Source organism: Fonsecaea multimorphosa (assembly GCF_000836435.1).
Source record: "Fonsecaea multimorphosa CBS 102226 unplaced genomic scaffold supercont1.1, whole genome shotgun sequence".
In the NCBI taxonomy this organism is placed as follows: domain Eukaryota; kingdom Fungi; phylum Ascomycota; class Eurotiomycetes; order Chaetothyriales; family Herpotrichiellaceae; genus Fonsecaea; species Fonsecaea multimorphosa.
In genome coordinates, this window is record NW_015971635.1 from 969,587 (window position 1) to 990,852 (window position 21,266).

The 21,266-nt window shown below is 51.9% G+C and overlaps 4 protein-coding genes across 4 annotated transcripts; 2 read left to right on the forward strand and 2 right to left on the reverse strand.

Moving 5' to 3' along the window:
* Positions 1 to 618: 618 nt before the first annotated feature.
* Positions 619 to 1,151, reverse strand: Z520_00372 (histone H3; the record flags this gene model as incomplete). Its single annotated transcript, XM_016770893.1, has 3 exons — positions 619 to 838; positions 899 to 1,052; positions 1,115 to 1,151. The coding sequence occupies 3 exons, from the start codon at positions 1,149 to 1,151 to the stop codon at positions 619 to 621; spliced, it is 411 nt and encodes a 136-aa protein (XP_016637803.1).
* An 813-nt stretch (positions 1,152 to 1,964) lies between these two features.
* Positions 1,965 to 2,358, forward strand: Z520_00373 (histone; the record flags this gene model as incomplete). Its single annotated transcript, XM_016770894.1, has 2 exons — positions 1,965 to 2,191; positions 2,247 to 2,358. The coding sequence occupies 2 exons, from the start codon at positions 1,965 to 1,967 to the stop codon at positions 2,356 to 2,358; spliced, it is 339 nt and encodes a 112-aa protein (XP_016637804.1).
* Positions 2,359 to 8,733: 6,375 nt separating this feature from the next.
* On the forward strand, positions 8,734 to 10,404 carry Z520_00374 (uncharacterized protein; the record flags this gene model as incomplete). Its single annotated transcript, XM_016770895.1, has 1 exon — positions 8,734 to 10,404. One exon carries the CDS (start codon positions 8,734 to 8,736, stop codon positions 10,402 to 10,404), a length of 1,671 nt encoding a protein of 556 aa, XP_016637805.1.
* An 8,294-nt stretch (positions 10,405 to 18,698) lies between these two features.
* Z520_00375 (uncharacterized protein) lies at positions 18,699 to 20,396 on the reverse strand (the record flags this gene model as incomplete). The annotated part of the gene is made up of 4 exons (XM_016770896.1): positions 18,699 to 19,479; positions 19,533 to 20,025; positions 20,104 to 20,333; positions 20,386 to 20,396. The coding sequence occupies 4 exons, from the start codon at positions 20,394 to 20,396 to the stop codon at positions 18,699 to 18,701; spliced, it is 1,515 nt and encodes a 504-aa protein (XP_016637806.1).
* Positions 20,397 to 21,266: the final 870 nt, after the last annotated feature.

Below are 21,266 nucleotides of genomic sequence, written 5' to 3' on the forward strand. Positions count from 1 at the left end.
AGTATTTGTCTCTCACAGACACAATCTGCAAATCTGCTTCCTACATCGGCGGGCAGAATTGCCGTAGTCGCATTCGGGTCCGCTGATTTCGGGTCCGCTGATTGTGTGCCCCCGAAGATGCCCGCCTGCAGGCCCCAAATAGGCGTCTTTGCCCCTGGATCGTCACCCACTACCGCCCAAAGAGAGAGCCTATAATAACCCCAATACGCGCCGGACACCTACACCGGTCTCATCAAGCACAATGAAAATCGATGGAAGGATGTTTTGGGATGGAATTACTTTAGTGGATCAGAAGCCGATGTTTCATGTGTTAACCTGAATCGTATTCAGGTTCTATCTGGTTGGTGCAGCGCATTCTGCTGTGTCCATGTCATAGTCATGATGACTGGTATGATGCTGCGTGATGTACAAGCACGAGCAGAAGCAGAAGACGCCAGAAGTCCCCATAACCACCCGTGATCGATGTTGTAAAAGCCCAATACAAGCCCCTATGAATTCATTCCGTTTCGCCTTGTGTCAACTCATGAAAACCCCCCATACTCAAATCATGACCATGATCAACGCTCCCAACCTGCCAGGTGACTGTTGATTGAGGTGTTGCGAATTTCAGCCTATCATCTAGGATCGCTCACCACGGAGACGACGGGCAAGCTGGATGTCCTTGGACTGGATGGTGACACGCTTGGCGTGGATGGCGCAAAGGTTGGTATCCTCAAAGAGAGAGACGAGGTAAGCCTCGACGGATTCCTGAAGAGCACCGATGGCGGATGACTGGAAGCGAAGGTCGGACTTGAAGTCTTGAGCGATTTCACGGACGAGACGTTGGAAGGGCAGTTTGCTGTTAGAATGTTAGCTGGTGCTTCTTTGGCGACGGCCATCAGTGAGAGTGCAAACATACCGGATGAGCAACTCAGTGGATTTCTGGTAGCGACGAATCTCACGGAGAGCGACGGTACCAGGCTTATATCTGTGAGGCTTCTTGACACCACCGGTGCTGGGGGCAGACTTGCGGGCAGCCTTGGATGCGAGCTGCTTGCGAGGGGCCTTGCCACCTATAAGACACGAGTCAGTGATGATGTTCTGAGACGACGATGAGGCAACAGGAGGCTCTTACCAGTGGACTTGCGAGCGGTTTGCTTGGTACGAGCCATGACGAATGATTATTCGATGGAAGATTGGAAGTGGTGATGAATTGTTGATGAATTGGCTGAAACTGGAGATGATGAGTGAGGCTGGATGGGGAAGAAAAGCTAAGTGGACAAAGTGGGCGGGAGCGAGGTATTTGTAGGAAGAAAGGACGGCAAGGCAGACGCTTGGCGTGATCTGATGTGCGGTTGCGGGATGATTTCACCAAAGCGAGTTTTGCAAATGACTCAAGGGCGTTAGGCGGCAAATGATTGCAGGTCAAAACAAAGTGATCAGATCAGGGCTGCCAAAACCCCCATGATTTTGCGGCCTGTTTTGCTGGTGATCCAAAACTCGGCCAAAATTGGCTTCTGATCCCGCCGCTTCGCCGCTTGGCGTACCACATCAAGATCTGAACCACGGCCCTGCACCACGCAACCCCCGCCATCACCTTCAACAACCCGGTAATAATTGATGCATTTTGGATAAACTTGATCGCCAGGTGACATACTGCCATCTACCTGAAAGATCAGTTGATTCATGCTGTTGTGGGCGAGAGATCAGTCAATCAGCGTCGCAGCAGGGGCACAGTGGGCGGGTGATGCGGTTCTCGGATCTGAATTCTGATTGGCTGTGATCCGAGCTGCGCTGGGTTGATCTCAAGGGTGCGCAACAGGCACTCCCGGGGTGCATAAGTCTCCCCCCACCCAGCGCCTTTTCCAACCAAGTCTTACTCTCATCCATCCATCCATTCAGCTACCACAGCCTCAAAGCCATCTTCTCGCTCACTTCATACAACACTCTTCCACTTTCTTCAACACCTTCATCCCTCTATCAAAATGACTGGACGCGGAAAAGGCGGCAAGGGTCTCGGCAAGGGCGGTGCCAAACGCCACCGAAAGATTCTTCGTGACAACATCCAAGGTATCACCAAGCCTGCCATCCGACGTCTCGCCCGTCGTGGTGGTGTCAAGCGTATTTCAGCCATGATCTACGAAGAGACCCGTGGTGTCCTCAAGACCTTCCTGGAAGGTGTCATCCGTGATGCTGTCACATACACTGAGCAGTAAGTCTTGCTCATGAAGCATATGGCCTCGCTTCGATGCTAACAATCTCTTCAGCGCCAAGCGAAAGACCGTCACCTCGCTGGATGTTGTCTATGCTCTCAAGAGACAAGGCCGCACTCTCTACGGTTCGTCTGCCCTGCACCTTTCAATCCTAAACAAGTGCTAATGTGTCTCCAGGCTTCGGTGGTTAAACACTTCATCAATCATACTCCTGCTTGTTACGACACTGCCTTGGGTTTTTCGTGTCTGCTATGGTTCATGGCGCGTCACCCAATCCCTTTTTTGCTTTGAGTTTCGGAGTGGTTGGGCATTCAAATGGGTTTCGATCAATGGGGTTGTGTAAGGGTCATGGTTATGATGGGATGGCAAATCAATCAGAGGTGCCTTCAGTGCAATGATGTATCATACAGGCACAATACGAACAGCCTGCTTCGGCGTTGACAGATGGGCTGAGCCTAGACATAAGCATCAGCACCCAGACATGAAATAAACACTTCAAAGCACTGCTCCAGTGATTTCTGTTGCTCTTCTCTTGACCTTTTGCTTGCGTCGGCTTCTCCAGACTGTACGGCACATATTCTCGTCGCCTGCTTGGGGACCTCTGTTGAGTTGAATGACTTCGTGCGCTCGAAGGCTGTCTTGGCCTTGGGCTTTGGCATCGCACTGTTCCATGTGGCATTCACTCCTCTACCACATTCAGGCTTGCGCCACACGTCCTCGAATCTTCGACCTGTGTGTCTCCGTCCCCATTGTGTACCGCGAGGGATTCAAGCGTCGTTCAAAGAACGTGTCTTGACGTTTTGATGGCGTGCACTGCCCTCTGACCACGATACAGTGTCCCAAAGCAACATGCTTGACGTCTGTCTGTGACAACAACTGGTCGAGCCTCTCAGATCGGTGGCGCTCGAGGACTGCAGATCCCGGGCGAACCGACTAGATGAGCACGAGGGGTGTCGCCTCCCTCGGAGCCCTTGGCTCATTTTCTTTTCCACGGTCATCAGTGACAGGGGTATGTCTGCAGCTTACATGGCGAGTCTTCGTGTGGAAACGATATGTCCGGTGGGGAAGATCGAACACACATATGTACCTGGCTAGATAGCTGGCGGCTAAAGGGTGAATGCTTGTGCCCCCTCGCCTCTCTGTTTGGGGCATCGGAGCCCGTCCGTAGAGACAAGATGTGTGTCCGCCAGAGGGGATGGAACGGGCGAGATTTCCTCACATCCAAGAGCGCTCACTTGTCCCGGGACCTGTGCATCGATCCGTTGATCGAGGTGATGTCCAAGGGAGTTGTTCCGTGGCTTTTTTTTTTTCCTGGCGACCCTTCGCACATACAGTAAATGCATTCCGAAGGCGGGTGACAGTATCTTCTCGAGTCTGCACGCATATTCTCGGGTATAAAGTCGCTTTCGTGGCTACATGTTCCTCCTATTTGATTTCACAGCCTTTCTCTACCACTGTATTCGCCCGCCTAGTGTTTGTCGGGTTCTGCATGGCTGTCGGGTTGTGGCGGGGTGATTCATCGCTCTGTGCGAGTCACTCGGTCCTTTCAGGCTTGGGAGTGACCACCCTTCTGTATCTACGGTGGACATGGGGCATGACAAGTAGAAAGAAGTACAACTCAGAAGCACGAGGTCAATCGCGATAGCCAAGGTGTCGCGGTCGAAGGTGTTGTGCCGGATATGTATCCTCTTGTTGGGGTAATTGTCTGGATATTTTGTATTTTTATTCTGCCGATACAGTAATGGAAATTTAAATCCTGCAAGGCCCGACCACAAACCACAATCCAAAAGCACCCACAAATTCAATGCGCACTCAAAGCATCACAGGCCGATAGACAGTGTCCATTTACACACTATGAAAACCGAGGTGTAGAAACAGGCGACGTCAGTGTTATTTTCCATCTGCAATCCCACCAGTCACGCCCAGCGGTCTGATCACCTAGCGCGCGGCGCAGCAAAGATGCGAATGCGCCCCGCGAGGAGAACCACATCCTTATTCTCCATCGGTGCCCAGGGAGGAAAATGTTTTCGCAGAAAGCAGGTTCCTTTGCGCTGTACGACCCGTACGGGCCTTTTGGAGGGCCGCGATCTCAGTGTTGCTGGGAAGCAGGGCGCAAGGCTGGCCCGCACGCTCTCAATTGCGTCCAAGAGACCCACCTCGCCAGGTGGTCGATTAGGTCAGGCCGGGAGACGGAGACTCGTTGGTAACATGCTTCGAAGACCATTCCAAGATGCGAAATATTCTGTTGGAACTATCTGTCCTACACCTGTCACCCATGTCCCTGCGGGAGTGTAGCCAAGGGAAGGTCGACAACCAACACGCAGTAACGGGTAACGCGAGAATTAAGATATCATGTGGCAAGGCACAGCAGACTAAGAACCTATCAATGTGTGGAAGTCTGCCAGAGCTTCGTATGACGACTCCAAAGGCAACCCAATAAGGCCTCCCCATTAACGAAAAAATGATCCTTTTGGGAATCACCCTACATACCAAGTAACAACACCAACGGGGTCTTGTCATTTGCAACCTCAACCACAAGAGCAAGTTTTACGAACTGCACGTACGGTCTTCCTTCGTAAGCTCCCGTCAACCGGCCTTTCATGCCCAAACCCCCTCGACAAGACACAGACGGCATCATGCGAAATGCAGCCCAGGGGTCCTCAAGGACCTGGAAACCGTCAGCATCATCATAAAAAGCCGACGATGCCATGCTAGCCGCCGGAATTCACTCAATGCCGCTGGAGAGAAGAGAAGCACGACTGTCTCGAGATGATGACAGATCCGGACGTCGTGACTCGCAACTCAGGACTTGTTCAGCCGAGGTTTTTGGGAGCCTCGTTTCCCTTGTCCAACTCCGGAGGGCTGACACAACGCGTGTCGCATGAATAGTTCGGGCCCCGTAGACTCCAGCTGAACAATGTCCGCGAATAAGCAGCTGTCGCAGAAACGGCAATTCTCATTTTTCTCCATCGACCAACAGTCCCAGACACCGACATAACCATGCGAGCTGCCGCAGTCAGCGCGACAGCTGCATGCATGACCCGTGCCAGAAGAAGCGTTTGAAGGTGCGACTTTTTTCGTTTTCAGCTTACACAGACCGGAACGCGCTCGAAGACGACTCGAAGCAATGTGTCGAGGACAAATAAACGTGCAAAGTACAAACATTGGACAATGGTTTTGTCAAAGCAAGAAATGCTGACGGATGGACTTTCCCAAAATGGCATGCGCTATTACCCAACTCCATCGGAAGCGCGGAACCAGACAACCACGACAAAGCACCGGCCTCTGGGGGATTTTCCGGAAGACCGAGATCTTTCCAGTCGGCCGTAGGTATTGCGGGGGAGTCCGCCACATGGGTGAGAAGTCCAGCGGAGAGCTAAGGTGCGCTGCGCCAGATTCCTGTAGGATATTCAGCTCTGCATCCGCCATGACAGGAAGTTGCCAGGTAGCAGCCAAGAATCTCCGCCGACGGAAGTCCTCGTAAAGGCTCGTATGCATTAAAGTGACCCGCTCCAGGTTCTGTTGGTGACACGGATGGCGCGTCTCCAGAACTCAGCTGTTGTCTTCAGATGTGGCAACAATGTGGCGGTGCGGGCATCTTTTGTCGATCATACCTCCACGGCCACACAAGCAGAGCTGATTCAAGGTCACTGGAGAAAAGCTATTCGACCGCCACGAGGGTCACCAGCCACATTCGTGTGTTCACCGCATTTCCCGGGAGTTTGTCCTGCGAGACTCGGGTACCTGAACCGACACTTGGCAATTACCTTAACAAATGGTCGGCGGAGGCGCCGACAAGTGACACGAAGTCCAGACTGGTATTGCAAAAGAACGGCAGTTGCAACTTGATAGTGTTGTGGCTTGGCCCGAGGACAAAAACATACCGAGTACACGAATAATACCTAGGTAGACAGAAGCTTTTCACGAGAAATTCCAAGGAGGTTCAGCCAACCATTGGGCCACATCGGATAAATCCCCGGTCCAGAAGGGGAAGGTCGGTGGCATATGCCTTCCCTATGCAGGCTAGACTCGTCCAAATCTTGATTGAGCCCAGCCCCAAAACGCAGCTGTTGGCCTTGTCCCGACGCCAGCCGACAACGTGCCCCAACGAGGGGAGCCACCTGGTCCCACCAATCAGGCTGCTTAGCTCAGCCAACAGAGTTTTCACGGTGGGTGAGTGCAGCTGCATGGTCGGCTTCTGGACCGCTGGACCGTGCAACGCGATACGCTTTGACCCAGTCCCGACCCCGTTCTTAGGGTTCCAGCCTTACCAGCGCTCCAGCCTAAAGCAATGCAACGGCACTCGGCACGTTCCTGCATTTAGACGAGGAAAATGGAAGTTCTAGAAGGGAACCTTGTGGAACCTATTCAGCCGGAAAGCCCCGCCCAGGACAAATCAAATTGTGCTTGGAGAGTTGCGTCCAACACAATGTCTTATCACAGCCCTCTGAATCACCGTGCCAGATACCGAGAGTGGCCGCTCGATACGAGTTGCAACTGCCGATCCTAGCTGTATACTGCAAAGGAAAGAAAGTAGGAGAGAAACCTGACTCGGGGACACCCTTCGAGACGAGAAGAAACTTCTCCAGTCAGAAGAGAGTGCTACCTTGTACGGGCTATATCGAATGCTTGCACATGCGAGCTGGACGGGTCATTTTAATTAGGCTGATACCATTCAGCAGCCCTTGTTGTGCTGACCAGGGACGGATCCAAGCAGTTGGATTCCAGATCGGTGGCCTTTGTGATGACCTCTACCAGCAGTATTTGGAAACAAGATAGGGTTATTGAGAGAGTTACGCGGGTACCTGCTAACGTAAGTACCTAGCAAGTATATCGCGCGACCAGGCTCTACTAGAGGAAAGGGGAATGACTAAGGGCGGTGGCCTGAGGAGAAACCCTCTACCCCGGCGACCGGCGGCCGTCGCATTAACTTGGCTTCCGAGGAGATTGTGGTGAGGGCTTGCGAGTGCGCTCGTACGAGGATAACGGCCGATTGGGCTTACAGCAGCGAGACCCAAAAAGAGCAGCAAGGAAGATTCTCGGGATCGCTCGGGCTGTCGTCAGCGGTCGCCGGCCATTGGCCAAATTGCAGCTCGATCCAAGCACAGCCACAGTAAATCCCTCATCGATTGGACCTTGTCAGCTCGCCAAGTCACGCAGTCTGGGCCGATCATGACCGTCTTCTCATCCCTCTCACGGTCGCAAGCTTAACTCTTCACGGCAACCATCGCAGACTCGTCGAGGCCTGAGCCATACATAGACTCGATACGATGCTGGTGTTGCAAATGGTTCTGTCTGCGAGGCGCGATGAGGCTCAGTGCAAAGACAGGGGAACAGGCAGCCCACTGTCTCGCGATCTCGAACAACATCGGGAAAGGGCGGCGTGACCTGTACGAGTAGACCTGTACTACCTGCCTTAAGCGGCAAGCGGCTTATGCCCTACTAGTAGTTCAATTGTTGATGCCGGCTCCAGTCCAGGCATCTCACGCTGCTCATCCTTTTTCTGGATGGCACCCAGATGGGAATGGGGTCAGTCGTGTGTAGGGCGCAAGAACCCGAAACACTCTCTTCCGGGTGCGCTTTCCCTGGGGTGTTATGAGGGCAGCCCCGAGAGAAGAAAAATTGGCTGCAGCCCAGTCTTCCAGTCTTACGGTCTTACACTGGCTTTACCCGTAAATTACAGCTACCGGGAAGCACCACCAATCGCCTACAACGATTTACCGAGCCAGGCCTTGGAAGACCTCTTGCTGTTTAACGCTCCCTGAAGTGCGAAGTACTGAAGCCCGGGCCCCACCCCCAGCCAGGGTCGTGCAAGTTGCTCAAGTGCCTCTAGGGTGATCCTAGCCCTGCGTTTAACTCTCGCCGTGACCGCAACCCGGTAATCCCTGTCATCACGACGTCACCTTCCCTCCTCTCCCTCATATCCTTTCCCCCCCCAAACAATGCAGACATCACCACCGACACACCACTCCAGCGCAACCCTGCATTTTCCGCTGCCCTTAGTTGGTCTGCTCCGGCCGACGTCGCTTTTTTTCCTCAACATACTTTAGACGTAACCTCAGCAGCACAGGGACTGCTCCCTTTTTCACAATTGCCCTATTCGCATGCCGCTACTTAGCTGGACCAGCAAATCTTCATTCCCGGTCCCGAAAAGAAACCAAAAGCCATATTTGATCATTACTATTCCGCTCACATCGCCGATACCTCCGATCCTTCTTCCCCTTCCATCCTGTTCGACATAGCTCTGTCGTCAGCCCTTGGGACCTCTCGCGCCCGGATACTCAAATATCCTTCCTGCATATAGATTTGCCACTTCGGTCTCTTGGATCTCTTCCTATCCATCTTTCCCGCAAAGTCCACGTACCTCTCTGCCGAACTCTTCCCAGATTCGATACCCACCTGTACATTACCAATCTCTGAACAATTCTCGCACCTCGCCGACTATACAATTGAATCAAGATCCTCTATTTGAGACGAGGCTCGTTTCTCATCTTTGCCTCCTGCACATCACCTACTACCGCAAAAGAACGCAACGACCTTGATGCCATCACCGACGTCGCTGTTACAGAGCCCTACGATCCGCATCCAGAAATCGAGTCCTACCCCAGTCCCTACAACACAACCGCCCATGCTGGCCCAGAGTGCCCTGGTGGGTGGATGGAACGACGGGTATAACAGCCCCGGGGGTTATCTGAGCGCGCTGCCAAAGAATTTCCAAGACCAACGATACCATAAGAGAGATTCGTCGGGATCCTCTGTAACCTCGCTGGGCCCGCCTTCGCCGCTCGCCCAAAACACTATATACCCACACATTGTCGCCACATCTGACTCGAGTTTTCCACCTTCCTACGATTTCGACTATACTCAGACTCCACACACTGCCAAGTCAGATTCTGCCATGATGTACCCCACCAACTTCGCTGCTGTTGATATGAGGAGGATACACTCAACAGGCGCCGACGAGCGTGCGTCATATGCTCTATCTGCGCCGCAGTCAGTATCGACAATGAGTCACAACTCGCCTGCGACGCCGCATACTACTTATGAGCCCGAGTACGATGAGAAAAATGTCTATGGTGAGAATCCCGAGAAGGACGACGACATGTTTTCCAATTACTTACACTTCGAACCAGGCTACACAAACGCGTACCAGCAGTCTTTGCAAGACGTTTTTCCCGACCAGCATTTCGCCAACCCCATGAGCGCCTACACTCAGGCGCAACCGAACATGCAGCAGAGGATCGCCGTCAATGCCCACAGGCAGAACATGATGGCGGACAGGCTCCAGGCCGCACAACAAGACCACCTGAGAACAGACTCGCCCACCTCGAATCCTCGCGACAAGTCACCCTTCAGGCAAAACTCGCCTTACAGCATGCCGGCGCCAACACAGCGACCTCAGCCCACGCTGCAAAAGCAACGCACCTCGATCTCGCCCAAAGAGCTGATGTTGGACGAGCACGACGTTGACGACCACTCGACGCCACTGTTCGCGGCCGACCAGTCACAATCCATGTTCGCAAACCGTAGAACCCCGTCGAATCTTTCCAGCTTCTACACCGCCGCCAGCGAACCTTCGATACAAATCCCCCAACAATATCCATTTGTCAGTCAGTCGTCGAGGCAAGCAGGCCAGGCCGGAATGCACGACATCAGTCCCGAGTTCCCTGCCCACATGATCTCGATGGAGTCGACCGCAGATGAATCGTCGGAGCCTTCCAGTCAGCAGGCCATGCAAAGGCCTAGACCACAGTCGCAAACTGCTGCGCCTCACCAGCAGTCACAGACTCAGCAGCGGCCAGTCGACACATCATCTGACGCGGGCACCTACTCGTGTACGTATCACGGTTGCCACCTGAGATTTGACACACCAGCCAAACTTCAGAAGCACAAGAGGGAAGGTCACAGGCAGACTTCACCGACGTCCTCCGGATCTGCAAACCTGGCTTTGCGGAACTCGCAAGCTGGACCGCACCGATGCGACCGGATCAATCCTAGCACAGGCAAGCCCTGCAACTCGATCTTCTCTCGGCCGTACGACCTTACGAGGCACGAGGATACCATTCACAACGCCCGGAAGCAGAAAGTCCGCTGCCACTTGTGTACGGAGGAGAAAACTTTCTCACGAAACGATGCGCTGACACGACACATGCGCGTTGTGCACCCCGACGTTGACTGGGTCGGCAAGCAGAAGCGCAAGAGCCAGAAATAAAGTGAAACTACTGGAACATTCACGAAGAGTATGCTATGCGACTGAGTCAGCCATCAGAATGCCGATGAAGAAGCCCGCCGCAGGTGTCGGAACCCGGCCGAGGGCGAGAGAACATGGCGCCCGTTGACTGCAGGATTTTGTCCGGGTCCTAAAAAAGATCTAAGACTACACCTGGGCCAACAAACAACAGATTCATACTACTGCCCCTTTCTGCAGAGTATGGCTAGGGGCGCCAGCATCGCTCCGCGAGCTGTGTGTTTGCCTCTTGGAGTTTGAGGTGGACAGAACAGCGAAACGAGGGATTTTTTTCGGGGCGAGAAATTTTTCTTGAAAAGTGTTGGGCTTGGCTTAGCTCAGCAATGACGTATGACGGAAGGATGGGTGGTTGCGTGGTTCTTTTTGGGCGCTGGCGGGGTTATTGAAGGCCGGCAGGTCTTTCCGGATAAAGCATGGCGTCAGACTCGGGTCCTTGACTCCTTGGGCTCGGTTGGGCTGGAATGATGATGACGACAAGACGAGGCTTCGCGAGGCGAGGCTGGCTACGACTGAATTTGCGAGGGGGTTTGCGCATGTTTGGGAGATGATTTGTGACAAAATTGTGTTGTTTTCTCCTGGTTATTTCTTTTGTGCTTGTTCTATGTTCGCGAAGGGAAAAAGGGGGGAAGATCAAAAAGTGTTGGACCAGGCGACATACTGCACTGCACTGCATTGACCTTTTCTGATATCGATAGACTGTACAACAGCTTTGGGAATATGGTCACCAAGATGTCTGTCTATATGGGGTCACGGATCATCCAGGCGAAAGTGTGTCCTGGCGCTCTGCTTTTCAGATGCACTACTCGCATCGATGCGGTTAGCGCATGATGCCCTTTTGTACAGGAACATGAGATTGTTCATATGTGGAATTGATTTGTTTTCCTTCTTAGTCTTGGTTTTCTACACATATGAAATCTGTCTTGATTGTCTTCGTATGGCGCCTAAACGTCGATGGCAGGTAGTGTGTTACTGTGTTGTATGTACTTTGTCCAGCCCACCACCGTGGAAACATTCAACCACATGACTTCACCTGCGCAGTGCCACGCGCAGAATCTAACCTCTCATCTTAAACCAGAACCCTACTATGTAGGTATCTACCAGCGACAAAGATGGCAAATGCACTGTACTCAAAGCGGTCCTTCTGCTCAGAGAGGCCGGCTGCATCGAGAAACTGTCGACCTGTTCCTGCCTGCTTGCCGAGTGCTCCTCACATGTCATGTTGATTCACACTGACTTCTCCCTTCTAGGGAACTCACTGCCACATGATCAGACTGAAGTGTTCTGCCGCATTCTCATCACCTCTCTCTTCCTCCTTCGCAGCCTTTCTCCTGTCCACCTCCCCCTTTCCCGCGTGTTGAGACAACGAACAACAGACCACCGACACATAGCCCGCGATGGCTTGTCAGGATCAGCCAACTTATGATACCAGAGAAGCAACCACGCAGAGACTATCACTTACAAAACGCGGCTAGCCAGGGATGGTCTGCAGGTCAAAGCGAGCAGCTAGTGACAGCTTTGGTGGTGGAGGGTTTCTCCTTCCAGACTGCCGAGCACCCAAAGTTCCGTGACCTGGAAATTCTTTCCGGGGCTTCTTGTTCACTCAGCATTCGTTCACAGCTCCCCTGGCAGGCTACTCGTCTGGTGATAGTCCGCACAGAGCTCCGCGTTCCCAGAGGCAGGAGGAGCAGCGGCCTTCTCGGCCCCTTATGAGGGCATCGCAGGACTAGCTCTCAATCAAGCTGGCAGGCGACTGGCGGCATGCTGCCCCCTGGCTGCTAGTTGCTGAACTGAGCCGGTTCGACCTCCCTCCCGATAAGGTCAACACCTGATAAAACCCATTGGGCCCGTCCTCTTTGGATCAGTTCGATCGATCCCATGCCGCGTGGAAGTCAATCCTGTTTCGAGGCCTTGTTTCCTGGGAGATCACCAGTGTCTGCAATGCTGCTGGTACACGTAGCACGACAAGAACGGACATTGACCATTATCGACTGTACACCAAAGGCGTCAAATGTACTTTCGCGGTGCAGTGGTCCGTAAGTGGGTGGTTGGTCGTTGTCTGATGCGGTGGCCTGACACCACGGCATTTATCAAAAGTATGTATTTGGCCAAGTAGGCTCGATTCGAACGCCAGGGCGGCCCAAAAGAATTTACCGAATCAAGTCCTCGCACCGGACGTTTGAGAGACAGCTGATACACTGACGGCCATCGCCTATTCCATGCCGTGCGAGTTCAATATACAAGTACGGTAATGTTCGTTGAAAGGCCAACCGTTGGTAGGCTTATAGCAGCGGCCATGACCGTGAGTTTGACCAGATGGAAAAGTAGGATCGGAGAAGCGACTACCACATGTCATACTACGGGGAACGACCTGCAGTTGTTTCCTGCCGTAGCCAAATAGCGGCACAGAAAACAAGCATTTGTGGATCGTGGACGCATCCGTGACTCGGACGAGAAGCCTAGAACAGAACGGTCTAGACAACGACCAATGCGAGACATGTCAGAAAGCTACGACTCGAGTCAATAGTGGTGGTAGAGTTCGAGACGCATCTCGTGAACCTTGACCTTGCCCTCGACTTTGGCCTTCCGACAAGAAACCCGAAGGTTGGAATTTCTGCGAGCAGGTTCTACCGATAGAGCAATCGGGCCCTTTAGACCAGAGAGGGGCCAATGTTCAATCAGCCGACAAGGTCTGCTGCTCTGCTACTATACGATGGGAAGCGGACGAGGATGAAGGATTGATCAAGTGGCAGCTGTACGATTTCGTTAGAAGCTGTGATCTCGCTCACCGGTTCAAAGATGTCCGACTCGTGGCTATCACATCCGCAGAGATGGATGTCGGGTACTGCTTGTAACTGGTACAGTGGATTATGCCCTCGGATCCCAACCACCACCACCACTACTGCAGCTCATTGCAAGTTCTCGGAATCGTTGGTGAGTGAGTTGCACACCATCCGAGGCAGCTTTGGGAGACACTTCCTCAGCCGATGGTGAATCAACCATGGATAGAATTCAGATTTGGCCATTCCGAGTCTTGCTCTGAAGCTAATACTACTGATTCTAGCTTTCAGCACGGACGGATCGGCATGTCCGGTGTCGGGATATTGCGGGGACTAACGGACGTCTATTAGCGAGTCCTCTTTTGGACGTCTTACCCCATCGACATCAATTTGTCTGGCTTACCTGATCAGTCAAGGAAATACTATGTAAAGAATACATTTGGAGAACGCGGGAACGAGAATCCGAACATCGGCAGGCCCTCCTATACGAATCGAAGAAACTTGAAGTCCTTACCAAAGGTTTCAAAGCAGGCAACCAGCTGAGTTGCACCTGGAAGCCTCGGCACCTCGGTCCCGAATGAGCCTTAATCGCCCCTGGGCAGAGAGTACTATCTGCTTGTACGACGAAGTCGTGCTCGATTACTGCAGCGTGTCCTACTACACATACATACTTAGTACATAGTACTACTCCCGGTCCTGGTAGTGACCCTGGCTTAGAAGGTAAGAGTCTGGCTTACCTGGTAAGGCTCTGGGAATGGGGCTGAAGCCTTACGCAGACCCCGCCGATCATTTCTTTCGGTCATCCTTTGTCACCCGCGTGGATATCGATCGAGTCTCGAGGCTGCGGTGCCGCATCCACTGGTACTTGTTCATATGGTGCTCATTTGTCATCGCACCCGCAGGCCTCACAATGGCTACCCTTTTTCCTAAATAGGTACATAGTATGTACTTAGTCTCAGCACAGCAGCAAATACATTGCGATCAGTAAACACTACCTCGGATACTAGCAAACTGATACTGTTTACAGGGGGAGGCATACCAATAACCAGATATAGTATTTCTGTCGATCTATTTACAACTAGTAGTAATTCAGATACTTACTATGTAAGTAGGAGGATCTATGGCCCATTCAATACTATGTATTACTATAATATCAATTAGTACTACATATAGTACTACATAATACCAATTACTTATATATCAGTAATCTCTACATAGTACCGCACTTGCGATTCACGTTGGATCTTTCACGATACATACAGTATTACTATTTTTAACCTACTTAGTATATAGTCCTAAGGGGTTCTGGAAAAGCCAGATAGGCTATAGGTCCTATATTAGATACTATGTAGATAGGCTATAGGTCCTATATTACATAGTAGATACTATGTAGATACTATATATAGACTTAGTATAGGCGTAGTTATACCTACTAGTACTTTTATATATATACTAGCTACATATTAAGAATTACCTAATTAGGCGAAATTCGTAACTCGTTTTAAAAATAAGTTTTTTTAAGAGATTTAACAATTGATATCCTAGTTACATAGAGGATCCTTAAATGGTACATAGTATTAGTGATATATAATTATCTACTACTATATATCCTAACCTAACTATATAGTAATTATACCTAATACTATACTATATACTACTATATATGTAGCTACTAAGTACTATATATATAGAATACTAGGATCCTAAAAGACTATAGTATATTTACACTTAGTACTTAGTATATATAAGTACTATATAGTATCCGAGAAGGAACCTAAGGTTATAGGGGGTAAATACTACTTAGTAAGTATAGTACTAATAGGAGCGACGATAAATGAGATAAAAAGTAGAGAGTATACTACTTTTAAAAATACATATACTTCGTACTTATTTTACATCTTAGGACGATACTATCTATATATGTAACTAAGCGGTTGATATCAGTAAGGAACTTGAATCTGTCATAGCCAGACAACCGTAGGAGAATGAAAACGGTAGTAAGATTTTGCTCCTGGCGAGAAAGAGAGAAATTTGATACTTAGTACTTTGGATAGTCGACGGGAAGAAGGCTATGTACGTCCTTTCTGTACGGGGCCGAGGACCCCTTGGCCGCACTATCACCACTCTCGCAAGTATACAAATGAATCCTTATATATAGTAGAATGTAAGCTTTGCAGATATGTTCAGTATAGTAGCCACTGCAAGCTGCACGTCAAACCCTCCCATCAATTTTAGACACGAGCACGCTCGGGCCGGCAAACAGTACTAGTATAACCTTTTCGTCGAAACGGCAACGCCCATCTCAAACAGAATTCCCTTGGTCTTCGCGTCGCTCCACTGAATATCTACAGTCCCAAGCTCAGTTTCGGATGTCCGGGGTAGTTCTGTGCGTGATTGGTCCGGCTGGCTGGATTCACGCGCAAGAGCTTCTCCGGCGATACTTTCAGGCAGCTGAGAATCCCAATACGAGGATTATCATGCAGCTGTGCAAAACAATCTCCCAGCTGATTGTCCAGTGACCAACGACCAATAACCCGTGCACCTTCCGTACTTTGCATGCTCCTTGTGCGTGAATTTTGGATCTAGATCGTCGACAGGCAAATCGATGGAAGAGGCAATTCAAGTTGTTGGCCGGCCGGGGACGCTTTCATTCCCCGTTGCATGTGCATGGGGGACATGACAAAGACCTGATGAAAGCCAGTACTCCAGTGTCAAATTCAAGAGCGCCTGTCGATGGAATCATGCACGCCGTCACCTGGACAAAACGGACAAAACTTCAGCACTGGCCCAAACCAGATTTATGTGGGTACTGTTGGCTGTGACCAGATCCCCTGTTTGGCGACCGTGACCTGAAGAACCGACAATACTGCAAGTCCGATAGACGTCATGCACGAAGGTCAACGGAATCATAGCTTCAATGTTCAAGTTCACTTGTCCTTCTTGGTGATGCTGTCCCCTGGCTCTGTCCATTGTGGAAATCAAGTACATACTGTACATCATCACCCAGCAGGTTCAAATCCCTTTCTAGACGGCTGAACCATGTTGCGATATGTATGTAGTTCGAGATGAGTTGAAGTTGTTGTCTCCTGCTGGCTGAGTCGTACGCAAGCTGTCGTATGTATTCATCCTGCCAGCATCCCGGAGACTGTTGAAATGCGACCGGAAGTTCGCGGGCTGCAGTTCATTCACGTAGCCGACCAAACAGATTCCTGGATATTCGATATGGCGGCGACGTGCTCGTTGCACGTATGCATCGAGGGGGACGACAGTATACATAGTAGTAGTATGGAAACATCTTCGCAAGTTGGGCGAAGTTTTCGAGGCACGAGAATCTTTCCAGGTTCTCGTGGAGAAGCAGATTCGGGTCGAAGAGCTCGGACCATCAAAACAAGCATTCCGCGACGCCGGGAATCTTCGGCTAGCCTGGACCGACCATAGCTCAACGGGGATCGTGCCTTGGCCCGGCTCCTCGTACGACGTCGCTTGATCTCATGGCTTCGCTCGGCACAGTATGTGAATGCGTTATGGCAGAGTCGTACGGCCTCTGATAACACCGAAGAAGCCAGTGCCTCTTCTCCGTACCGACTCCGTCCTTGCCGGAACGGATATCAATCGGATGAGTACATACTATGTATGTATGTCCGAAAATGCGGTGCTCCGATGTCTCGAACGATCTGTGAGGGTGCTTAACTGGGAATAAATCTAGTCCCTGATGGTCCTGACGGTTCCGAGGCTGTCATGTTGGCCCGGATCTTTCGGAGCAAAGCCCAGCCAGCAGCGCCTCGTTGGCGATCAAGTGAGCAATGTCGTCTATACTCAGCAAAACATTGTGCTGCAACTGAACCATAGTTGGCGACGTTGCAACCAAGCACAGGGCACAGTCGAGACTGGGCCTCGTCTCTGTATCTGCAAGGCAACTGTCATGCACTAAGATGACCGTCGAACGTCTGCTAGCCTATCTCGCAAGCGGTACGGGACTCTCGGTCTCGGGGCTCTTCAATAGAGCAGGCTACTGCCGATCCTCTTGTCCGTGGGTCACAAGCTATACACAACCTGAATCGGAAACTGAGATATTATCCACCAGGCGTCGGATCTTGCTTGTCACCACAGTCGCGAAGCGGCGGGTATGATGGTCGCGTAATCGTCCAGGGAGTCGATGCTGCTTTAGCATGTGGAAAATTACACTATGTGTACCAGATGCATACCGGTAGAACCATACGGCAGAAGGCCCCAGAATTTGGCGAATGTGCTTTTGCGGCAGCCTTGCGCGAACAAGGGGCGCGACTTCTCCGCGGTGGACAGGGATCCGTGTAAGAACTCCGATGGTGAGCCATGGCATGTATCCAACCAAAATAGAGATCCAGGATATGCAGAGACTGGTCCCATGAGATCCGCCGGAATTGTCTCGGGCTATCCATTTAGAAGTAAAGGGATTTCGGTCGTGTTCGTTTCGCGGAAATATGGAAATCCGTCTCGCCCCAATTTTCGTCCCGTCTCGATGTACCGACAGTTTGGACCAATGATGAAACAAGGGGAGACATCGCTGCAGGACAATGCTTCCATGGCGGTTGAATATCGAGGCACCTCTTGCATCGAAAGACGGGACCGATTGCAACGTCGTGAATATCCCAGATAAGTGGCGAAGAAGGGGAAAAGCCTGCTCAGCCCAGAAAAATATTTCAAATTCCGACGGGTCCAGTCAAACATCCGACAGACGATCTGTGAGCTGTGGACCATTGTGGCAGCCTGACACCTGCCTGAAAGGGTTGATGTCGGCGGAGTCTTCCTCCCTGCCGCCCACCCAACGCTGGGACCGGGCCCCATCCAAACTCGTCCATACTTACCCAATATGTGAATGTACGAGAATTCACCGATTGGCCCTCAGTTCAAACAAGCGCGACCGTGGACTTTTGTGGAGCATGGAACATCTTAAGCGGTGGAGGCGTGAGCTCTAGTAGAGGCTTCTTTGACCCAGCGAATGGCGAGTATCTGCAGGGCCAGGCATTGGCAACTCAGTCTCAGCGTTCTGTGTACGACTGTGAAACAACTGTGTGGCACTTGTGGACGGCATATGGTCCCTACGTTGGAAATGCGATGCCATGGAGGATGGGTTTCCTGATAGTGAGAGCGCGCGGTTGCTGCATCAGACCCTGAAGCAATATCTGGCCCCTCGATACATACAGGGCAGCGCTGCTTTTGTACTCCGGTGCTGGCTGACATTCGCTATTCGACCGTCTTGAAGTCCGGACCACTATCACGGTCAGTCAGACCTTGCTCTGCCTTCCCCAGACACTGAAGAATGTCGTCAACAATCTCTCGCGCGATGATTGGAGCCGTCGAGCTCTGTACCTAGGATGCTGTGCTGTATGAATGCACTCGTGCAACTCACCTCATTGGCTTTTGACCAGTCGTTGATCCTGGCAACAGCCTATGACCATCACTCCCAGCACAGCCCACGTATATATGTACATCTATACTTAATTACCTCTGATTCCACGTCGTGATCACCGGCTGTTGTTGGTGCTGGGCTCCCGAGAGACCTCTCTCCTCGTTGTAGACCTCGCGTGACTGCGCCCACAGAAGCTTTGCGGGCTGGTCGCACACGTCGGCCCACCATAGGAACGAAGCCATGCGCTCGAGCATGGTTTCGCTGCCGCACAGCAACTCGCCGCTGTAGTACTCGGCCATCTTCTCGATGTACCAGCCCCGGTGTCTCGTGAACGAGGCGGCGATCCCACCCATGGTCAGAACCCAGAGGAAAAACCCAGAGGGTGGGCCGTATTCTTCGATGTCCAGAATCGGAAACCTCAGACACTGACGCAGCTCGCCTGCCAACCGTGGCTTGATTCTTGTCACCGGACTGAGCGGGAACAGGACCATGTCACTGAAGATGGTTGCGGCTATGCGTGTCATGTTGTTGAGCCTGTTCTCCCTGCTGAGTTCGTCGTTTGTGGAAGGCTTCAGCCATAGTAGTTTGTTCTGCACGGCGTTTCGCTGCAGCACGATATCGGACAGTTCCGGCGGGTGATCCTCTCTTCGGACATGGTGGTCGAGAGCGACAATGAGGTCGCACATCAAGCCAAGAACTCTCCGAAGATCTTTGTCCAGCTTGAATAAGTCGAAGCCGGTACCCAACAGCAAAAAGAGGCGCTCGGCGCTGGCGTCGAGGGCGTGGAGACCAGCCTCGACAAGGCTCGTAACCGGAGTTGGCCAGATTTGAGCTGGCCTTGTGCCCAGTATGGATGAGAAGTAAATATCGGATCTGGACGTCGGTGTCAATTTGGGGCACATGCCAATGAGACTTGATGGACCTACAGCAGAAGCGTATCTCGAACACCATACGTATCTACTACCCCCAGGCCTCCCTTCAACGACACGAGCTGGGCAGCGGCTCTGGCGTGCACTTCAACGACACTCAGCATACTGAAGAGATGGAGGCTCTGGGTTTTGGCGAGAGGAGAAATAGGGTGGGGTTGTGGAAGAACCTGCTGTGGGCGTGTGCCATTGACGGCGAGGATGGTCACCGCCAGGATCATCGCGTCCGTAGGAGGTCCATTCAACGACTCGACGGCGTTTCTGGCGCAGTTCAAGGCCACGCTCTGATGGATGGACAGCGTCTGAACCGCCAGCTGGGACATGTCATCCTCCTTCTGGCCTCTCAGACACAGCATTTGCTTTGTGGTGGCGAAGATGAAGGTATGCAGAACGAGAGGGGATTCCATGACTAATTGCATCCATGAGGCCCTAAACGGTATCACAATCTTATCCAAATCCGTGGGAAGGCACTGCGGCCAGGTGAAACTCAAAGCTATTGAAGGGCGCTATCATGAGCAACGAATTCCTTCGGGGGCCTGAAGGGCCATGGATGCCTCAGACATGGACTTACCATGATCCATGGCTTCATGCGCATAGTGAGGGATGGTATAGTTCGCAAAGGGGTTCGTTTTCGCAGCACTCAGCACCGTGCATGGGTTTGGTGGGGGACTTGTGTCCTCGTCGCTGGTGCTGTTCTGTTTGTCCACGGTGGCGTTCGACGTGTGAGGACACGCCTTTTGCGACGATGGGATCGCTCGCCATCGGTGCTGGAACCTGCGCTGGGCCAACGTTTTTTCCTTACTGTGTCGCGAGTCAGGTCAAGCGCTGCAGCGCGGTATAGATGGCTCTGTACCTTTGCCTCATGCCGCCTGCTGAGCGGAAACCCTCGCTTCCTTACGGTCCGTCATTCGCAGTGAAGGATCGACCCTGCGGCCTGTTCGATGTGAGTGAAGACCAAGGTGGTGTGTGTGTGTGTGTGTGTGTGTGTGTGTGTGTGTGTATGTGTATGGCAGAAAATCATCATCTTGAGCTGCATAACGTGGCGCTGTAGCTGGTCTTGTGCCATCTGCGTGTTGCGGCTTTGTCAGGCGACCGCACTGATCGGCTCGTTAGCGAAGCCCCAGGCCTTCCATTCGAGCGCAGTGGCCTGAGTTGGAAGGTGAAGCCCACGCCGTATGCACCTCGTATTACTCACAGACGAAGTCCCCGGGATCGAATCATGTCGAATCATGTCTCCAAGCAGTGCTTACGAAACTCTCCTTGATTCGGGGAAGGGCTTCTCAAGCCAGCACATGGTACCCCAGGCAATGACTACCGGCAACCATCGCAACTTGGAATGATTGATTGGTCTGTCCACGTCAAGACGGAAAAGGGAGAGCTTCTTGACCTTGTACCTCCTACATTTGTCTTTGTTTTTAGCCTTTGGCCCCCAAAAAGCTTCGTCCGAGTTGGGCTGCGCTGCAGAAGAGGGTTATACCCCGAAACGCGAACGCTTCTTTGTCAACGATGCCTCAGCAATGCTGGCAACGAGAGCCATGTGAACTGCGACCGACGATGCTCATCTCCCCTATCGACCATTTTCCCCTTTCGCGTAACGCCTTTTGATCGATCGAGCTGCTTGAAGTCGCCGAGTAGGTTGACCCCGTAAGAGAAGAGGGTTGCCCAACAGGGTTTATACTCACCACACCAGCGAGGTGCGCGGGTGGTGATGTGCGTTATCAAGCATACCAGGTG